The sequence below is a fragment of the Nansenia antarctica genome (assembly GCF_963989245.1).
Source record: "Nansenia antarctica genome assembly, chromosome: 1".
NCBI classification, from domain to species: domain Eukaryota; kingdom Metazoa; phylum Chordata; class Actinopteri; order Argentiniformes; family Microstomatidae; genus Nansenia; species Nansenia antarctica.
The window spans coordinates 109,493,621-109,501,955 of record NC_137674.1 but is presented as its reverse complement, the minus strand read 5'-3'; the positions used below and the strand labels follow the sequence as shown (position 1 = coordinate 109,501,955).

The 8,335-nt window shown below is 52.0% G+C and overlaps 1 protein-coding gene across 1 annotated transcript in view; it reads left to right on the top strand.

Annotated features, from left to right (window-relative positions):
- Positions 1-737: 737 nt before the first annotated feature.
- ephb3b (eph receptor B3b) overlaps positions 738-8,335 on the top strand; it is a gene marked incomplete at both ends in the record, with an annotated part of 29,613 nt that continues 22,015 nt past the window's right edge. Inside the window, 3 exons of the mRNA XM_080529718.1 lie at positions 738-789; positions 1,878-2,033; positions 4,576-4,911. Of these exons, the coding sequence (XP_080385844.1) occupies positions 738-789; positions 1,878-2,033; positions 4,576-4,911 (544 nt within the window). The remainder of the gene's footprint in view (positions 790-1,877; positions 2,034-4,575; positions 4,912-8,335) is intronic.

Below are 8,335 nucleotides of genomic sequence, written 5' to 3'. Positions count from 1 at the left end.
CTCTTCTCACCCTATACCCTCACCGGAAGCCATTGATCAGCATTTTCACTCCTTCACAGAACAAACTTGCGCCTTTTTAAAGGGGAAGGTCTCTCTCAGCCTCTCTTTGTGTTGGGATAGCACATTCAAACCACCGTCGACTCTATCACCTTAACGGAAATAGAATCCAACATTTGTTCATATTCTAGAATATAGAATGAACTTGAATGAACTAGCCTATGTGCACAGGTGTCTACGCTAACCGCTAAGTTTCGTCACACCATTAGCGAGGCGCCGTTGTTTTAGTTAAATGATCTGCTCGCCGCTTCCTGTTCACCTATCGGTGTCACCGACTGTGATTGATGGCGGAAAAACCAACACGCTCTGTCTCTAATGTACACCGCTCAGTAGGCTAATGTAGCATTGTACCAATATTGAACCTTCAAAAGGGAAAACCTCGGGAATGAATGTGAAGACAACCAACCACACACACACACACACCGATCGACCTTCGCTCCAAATTATCTTTTCCAACGGGCGGGAAACAAAAACAAAAGACTATAACCCAGAAAGCAGCGAGCAGCAGCAAGCAGCAACACCATTATCATTCTGAACAACAACAACACAACCTTGACATTGACAAGCCAAGCTAGCTAGCTAGGTCAGCTAATCAACTGCCCCCCCCCCCCTCTCTAAACTCGGCATCATTCATCCTTTAACGAGACAGCTCGTTCTGGGAGATAGAAGCAGGGCCGGCGATGAAGATCACAGCACACCGCGTTGTTCTCTGCGCTCCCCCCCGGCACACTCGTAACTTATCTGAGGAGTTGTAAACCTCTAAACACGGCCTGTAAAAGCGGATAGGGAGTCTACAAAGGCCGCCCTCCGCCATTGTTATCACTAGATCCGTCAGACAAACCGTGGCCTCCCTTTCTTATGAAGAGGAGCGGACTGTGATATGACATTGTTTGGAAATTAAAAGGAGGGAAAATATTATCCTTATTTTTTCTGCTGCGTGAGTGCATATGTGTGTGTGCGTGTGTGTGTGTGTGTGTGTGTGTGTGTGTGTGTGTGTGCGTGTGTGTGTGTGTGTGTGTGTGTGTGTGTGCGTGTGTGTGTGTGTGCGTGAGTGCATGAATGCATATGTGTGTGTGTGTGCGTGAGTGCATGAATGCATATGTGTGCATGTGTGTGTGGGTGTTTGTGTGCGTGTGTGTGTGTGTGGTGTGTGTGTGAGTGCATGAATGCATATGTGTGTGTGTGTGTGCGTGTGTGTGTGTGTGTGTATTAGTGAGGAAAAGAAGCTCAGTGAAGGATTGATGCCATTGTGTCACTGTGTCGCTCTGAGGGCTCTGAGCAGTGTGTGTGTGTGTGCGTGCGTGTGTGTGTGTGTGTGTGTGTGTGTGTGTGTGCGTGTCTGTGTTTGTGTGTGTGTGTGTGCGTGTGTGTGCGTGCCTGCCTGCCTGCTGTTTAAACCCCCTGTTCCTCCACAGTGTGCTTAAAGCCCTCTCTTCCTCTACAGCTGGTGGGAAGGGAGGGGGGGCGGTGGGATAGGGAGGCGGGGGGGGGGGGGGCTCTCCAGAGGCGGGGGAGGAGGAAGGGAAGACAAAAACAAACAAACACACACACGACACACAAGTGAGAGCTGTCAATCAAAAAAGCTTAAGTCAACTCCATGGGCTCAGAGATAGAGCCAAAAACAACAACAACAACACATATACACACACGACACACACACACACACACACACACACACACACGACACACACACACACACGAACGAAACCCTACGGCAACAATGTGACAAGTTACACTGCGGATTTCCATTGATGATTTTAACTGAACTTTGGTCTCTCTTCTCTCCTTCCCTCCCTCCCTCCCTCCCTCCCTCCGTGCAGCTTGCAGCCCGGGCAACTTCAAGTCCAAGCAGGGGGAGGGCTTCTGCACGCCGTGCCCCCCCAACAGCCGCGCCAGCTCCGGGGCGGCCAGCGTGTGCTCCTGCAGGAACGGCTACTACCGCTCTGACGCCGACCCGGCTGACTCAGCCTGCACCAGTAAGACCTGAGACCTTCCTCTGCAGCTGCTGCTGCTGTTGTTGTTGTTGTTGTTGTTGTTGTTTAACTGCATTCATTGATTCTCATCATTGGACACTATGTCAGGAATCAGATATTAGATGCATACGCTGTACGCTGAAGTTCCTACGTCATGAGAATGCACTGTTCTGCTGAGGTTCTCCAGACAGACAGACAGACAGACAGACAGACACACAGACAGACAGACAGACAGGCAGGCAGACAGGGAGGGAGGCAGACAGACAGGCAGGCAGACAGACAGACAGACAGACATACAGAAAGACGGACAGACAGACAGACAGTCAGAAATGCAGACAGACAGACAGACAGACAGTCAGACAGACAGACAGACAGACACACAGACAGACAGACATACAGACAGACAGACAGACAGACAGAAAGACGGACAGACAGACAGACAGACAGACAGGTACTACATTGTTCCCTGAGGGGAAATTCAGCCGTTACAGCAGCTTCAGACCACAAAACCAGATTAAGAACAATAAAACAACAGATACAACTACAAACTGAAGATAGCCCAACAGACATTCGGGACCTGATACACAGTAGGTAAGATTTAACATCCCCCAGCCTGACTCTGATCACCCAGATGGAGCCAGCCTAGCCAGAGGACGAGTTATAGTACATAGTACACTGTTATTGCGGCAGGCAGACAAGACAAGACACACACACACACACACACACACACACACACACACACACACACACCGACTGCAGACTTCCTGAACTCTGCCCTTCACTCCCTCTGCATTTATCACCCGGTACATTCTCACACCGCCACAACAAACCGTACCGCTTCCCCCCCCCCCCATCCTCGGCGTTATCAGTCACCCCCCTCCTCTCCACGCTGCCTTACCTTACCTACCATCTGTTTACCCGCCACCTTCCCCTGGAAGAGAAGAGGGCTCATCTATCTGGCTACGGCGAGGCTAGGCCTTCACTTCAGAACAAATAAACCATATAGGAACTCATCCTTCCTCAGGCGTGGCGAGGGAAAGTAAGGCTTGTTGTTTCTGTGGTGTTGTTGTTGTTAGGAGCTGAGTGTGTTAGGAGCTGGGTCTGTCTGTTAGGAGCTGGGTCTGTCTGTTAGGAGCTGGGTCTGTCTGTTAGGAGCTGGGTCTGTCTGTTAGGAGCTGGTTCTGTCTGTTAGGAGCTGGTTCTGTTAGGAGCTGGTTCTGTCTGTTAGGAGCTGGTTCTGTCTGTTAGGAGCTGGTTCTGTCTGTTAGGGGCTGGGTCTGTCTGTTAGGAGCTGGGTCTGTTAGGAGCTGGGTCTGTCTGTTAGGAGCTGGTTCTGTCTGTTAGGAGCTGGGTCTGTCTGTTAGGAGCTGGGTCTGTTAGGAGCTGGGTCTGTCTGTTAGGAGCTGGGTCTGTCTGTTAGGAGCTGGGTCTGTCTGTTAGGAGCTGGTTCTGTCTGTTAGGAGCTGGTTCTGTCTGTTAGGAGCTGGTTCTGTCTGTTAGCAGCTGGTTCTGTCTGTTAGGAGCTGGGTCTGTCTGTTAGGAGCTGGGTCTGTTAGGAGCTGGTTCTGTCTGTTAGGAGCTGGTTCTGTCTGTTAGGAGCTGGGTCTGTTAGGAGCTGGTTCTGTCTGTTAGGAGCTGGTTCTGTCTGTTAGGAGCTGGGTCTGTTAGGAGCTGGGTCTGTTAGGAGCTGGTTCTGTGGTTCTGTGACTCTCCTTCAGAGCACGCAGAGATAAGGGCCCAATAATGGATAAGGATTGCTTCGTCTCTCTGCCAATATAGTCGCTTTCTCTCTCTCGTTCCCCCCGCGAGCAGTTCTCACACACACGCACGCGTGACTGCGCACATGCACGCACGCATGCACACACCGCACATGCAGACACACACATGCACACACACAAACACAGCGCAGGCACACACACAAACAAGCAAGCAATTCCAATATGAATTCTTGAACTTTTTTTCAATAATGTTTTTCTTGCCTTTATTATTATCCAACCAGATACTTATGTTGGATCATGTAATCACACGGCGTTTAGTTTGTGTGTGAGAAAACAGCCGTGCCCGCAGTACGCTATCAAAACGGGTTGTATAGGTAATATTATTACTTCTCATGCTAGCCTGGAGCACACACTTGTGTGTGTACAGAAAATGAAATACGACCGTAAGCCAAGGACTAATTATTAAGCAAAGTCTGGATGAATCATAATAAACTCTCTCAGGTCAAAAGCAGAGTGATTATAACACTAAGCCGCCCTGTTTACCTCTCCCTGCCTCTGTCCCTCTGGGTTAGAGAGGCCGGCTAGCGATCAGAAGGTTGCTGGCTTGATCCCCGCCTCAGGAGGGAGCTGCATGCGCCCTTGAGCAAGGCACTTAACCCCCTAATTGCTCCAGGGGTGCCTTGCACAACAAAGAAAACCAAATTCCAACAACCGACCGACAAGTTGATTTGCACGGCAAATTAAAAACATTCTTCTTCTTCTTCTCCTCCTCCTCCTCTTCCTCCCCCCCCCCTCCTCCTCCTCCCCCCCCCCCCCCTCCTCTCCAGCCATCCCCTCCGCCCCGCGCAGCGTGATCTCCAACGTCAACGAGACGTCCCTGGTCCTGGAGTGGAGCGAGCCTCGGGACAGCGGCCAGCGGGAGGACATCTTCTACAACGTCATCTGCAAGAAGTGCCTGCCCGAGCGGGGCGTGTGCTCGCGCTGCGACGACAACGTGGACATCTCCCCGCGCCACCTGGGGCTCACGCAGCGCCGCGTCACCGTGCGCAACCTGCAGGCGCACACGCAGTACAGCTTCGAGATCCAGGCCGTCAACGGCGTCTCCAACAAGAGCCCCTACACGCCGCACTTCTCCGCCGTGAACATCACTACCAACCAGGCCGGTAGGTGTTGTGTTGGAGGAAGTGGAGGGGAGGGGAGGAGGGAGGGAGAGGGCGGAAGGTGTTGTGTTAGAGGGGGGAGGGAGGATGGGGGGTGGAGGGGGTAAGGGGGAGTCCAACATGAGCCCCTATACATCACATTTTTCGGCAGTGAACATCACTACGAACCAGGCCAGTAGGTGTTGTGTTAGAGGATTGGGAGGGGGAGGAGGGAGTACAACATGAGCCCCTACACATCGCATTTTTCGGCGGTGAACATCACTACGAACCAGGCCAGTAGGTGTTATATTAGAGGAGTGGAGGTGGTGGTGGTGGTGGTGGTGGTGTTTGATGCTGGGGAGGGGGGGAGGTAGGGGGGTAGGGGGGGGCAGTCGCCGTCGAATTGCCGGGTCGGTAGGATGTTTTATGTTTTACGGCTGGCAGAAGGAAAATGGGATTTTAAAATGAGATTTAAGAAGCGAGTGATTTGTGGGTTGGTTTTTCCCACCCTACGCCTCCTATTTCCCGGTTTCACAGTCGTTTAGAACCGGTGTTCTTTACGTTTTATTCCCTCCCAATCCCCCTCCTCTCTCTTCTGGTCTCTTACTCTGACAGGCATGATTCTATCAGGTGTCAAATCAATGCTTTCCTGCCCTCTGTCCTCCGTCTATACGGTCGGCAAGGGGGCTTTCCCAGGTAAAACAAACCATTTGTTCTGGTCTCTCTCACACCGCCGTAGGTGTGTGTTACGTCTTTTCAGTAAAGGGGATTTGGGAAAAAGATAATAAATCTGAATGAGAAACCTCGCTCGGCGGGGAAGGACCTTTTCACACGCCTACAGTCGGCTCACACTGTACACCCTGACACAAATAGCCGCAGCGAGCAGCGAAGCGTTGTGTGAAGGCATTGAACCCCCACACGTACCAGTGTGTTCAGCCCACCACCATCAACCCACCACTGCCTTTTACGCCGCTATAGTATCTAGGCCACCATGACAATCGGTGCAAAAGTCGTGCAATGTAATTTCTGTTTTTTCTTTACGACACGCTATGGAGATATTAGAAGAAGTGTGGTACTATTGAAGAGGCGGTGTGCGGTGTGTGTGTGATGAGTTTACGTACGGCTCCTCCTGTGTCTCCTGAGACATTCATAATAAGTATAGTTATGGGTTAAGGTTTTGCCCTGGGCAGGGGTGTATTCCACAAACGTTGCTAAAGGAAAAATCCAGGCTTGACTCGCGACAAGTCTTAGCGACGTCGATGGTATACACCCCTGCTCTGAGGGGCGTGTGTGTGTGTGTGTGTGTGCCTTAGTTAGAGTAGTAGAGCTGTCTCTATACTGTAGCGTAGCTACCTGTGTTGAAACGGTCCTACTGGGGTCGGTTAGCTAGCTAATTGTGTTTGGGTCTCTCTCTCTCGGAGAGGCTATCTATCGGCAGGCTCAGACACCCCCCCCCCCCCTAGGATTACCCCCGCCCCCCGCACCCCCTTCCCAGTGTTCCCAGTATGTCTCCTCTCTCTCTCCTTCTGTTCGTGCTCAAAGCCGGAGGAATGCCCCATGTTTGTGCCCAGGGGTCCTCTGGGTCTTCCAACCCCCATTGTTGCAGGGTGGGGGGGGGGGGGGGTCAGGGCCACTTGGGGTGACAGGGGGACCCCCGTCCAGGCCCGGGAACCCAGGTCCGAGAGTAGGGGGGGGGGCACCGCCCTGATCAGATTATCCTACTGCAACACCCCCCTGGTCCCAGGGCATCCCCACATTCGCATTCACCTTTTAAGACTAAAAATAAATATTAGGGTGGGCGATAATCCGGCGAAGGCCCACCATGGTTACCCCTCAGTGTCTTAGCAGCAGCAGGAGGAGGAGGAGGAGGAGGGGAGTAGGCCCCTTAATCCCCAGGCTGGAGTCACCGGGGGACCTGACCAGGAAGCATTGTTTTCTGGGGGAGAGGGAAAGGCAAGGGATGGGTGGCTGGAGGGACTAAGGGACTAAAGGGGTAGGGTGGGGTGGAGAGGGGTTTAGGGAGAGAGAGAGAGAGAGAGAGAGAGAGAGAGAGAGAGAGAGAGAGAGAGAGAGAGAGAGAGAGAGAGAAAGGGAGAGAGGGAGGTCTGGGATTGGTCGACAAAGACAAGTCGGAGGAAGAAGAAAAAGGAGTACAAGAGGACATGATCAAAGAACCGGACCTGGGGATTAAAAAGCTTTTAACAAAGAGTATTGGAGAAAGAGAGAGAGAGGGAGAGAGAGAGAGAGAGAGAGAGAGAGGGGGGGGGGAGAGAGAGAGAGAGGGGGGAGAGAGAGAGAGAGAGAGGGAGAGGGGGAGAGAGAGAGAGGGAGAGGGGGGAGGAGGGGGAGAGAGAGAGAGAGAGGGGGGGGAGAGAGAGAGAGAGGGGGGGGGGGAGAGAGAGAGAGAGAGAGGGGGAGAGAGAGAGACACAGAGAGAGAGAGAGAGAGAGAGAGAGAGAAGGGGGGGACGGGTGCAGCAATAGTAAGGGTAGAAATGAAGAGGTGAATTGGAGCAAAATAAAGGATGAAACCGGAGAAGGGGGGATAGTGAAAAGAGAGGGGGGAAATTGTGAAGTTGTAGACCAGACGTCTAGAACCTTCTGTGTCCCAGGGAAACCCTGAAGGGACAATGGAGGTTATACAGAAAGGAGGGATAGAGTAGAAAGGTGAGTCACATGGGAGTGGACACGCAATTTCGCACCCAAAAAAGTCCCATGCTTTGATACATATAAGACACGCCTAGAACGCCACATAGAACCGTTTAACCCTGGTTCTCATGAAACCGTCCGTTTATGAATCACAGGAAGGAACCTTTTTTTATATCTAAATAACCTTAGATTGTGATTAATCTCATTAACCTCAACCAATGGTTGCCATCCAAACCAACCAACCCAACAAAACACACGCACGAACATGAGCTCAGATCTACTAACAGATCAGAATCAAATCAGAACCGACATCAGAGCTAGCGTCGGTTAGAGAGATAACGCAACACAAAGAACAGACACTCTCCCAGAAATTACCCACAATCCTCTAGCAACAGGAGGGAGGAGAAATGTAAGTGAGTTGTGTTCTTTTTATTTGGTGATATCTCTCAGTAAGGGATGTCGCCTGTGATGTCGGGTTCTTTCACGGTTGACGCTAGGCCGTGTGACATCTGTAGCCGTGCGCTCGAAACGGCTCCGTACTGCAACCTCAAAGGCGTTGTAGGAGACAACCTCGAATAACCTTGTACGTGCGTTACGTGCGCACGATAAGAGTGTGTGTGGGGCGCAGCACGGGGGCGTGCGCTGCATCCTCCAGATATCACTAAAGCCAGCGGTCTTATCTTTGATTCCCTTGTCACTGACGGCTCACCGGAGGCTCATGTCCCAGAGGAGCTGAGAGAAGGAGAGCTCGGGGGGGCGCGGGGGGGGGAAGGGGCTGCATACAAAGTATCTCCACACAC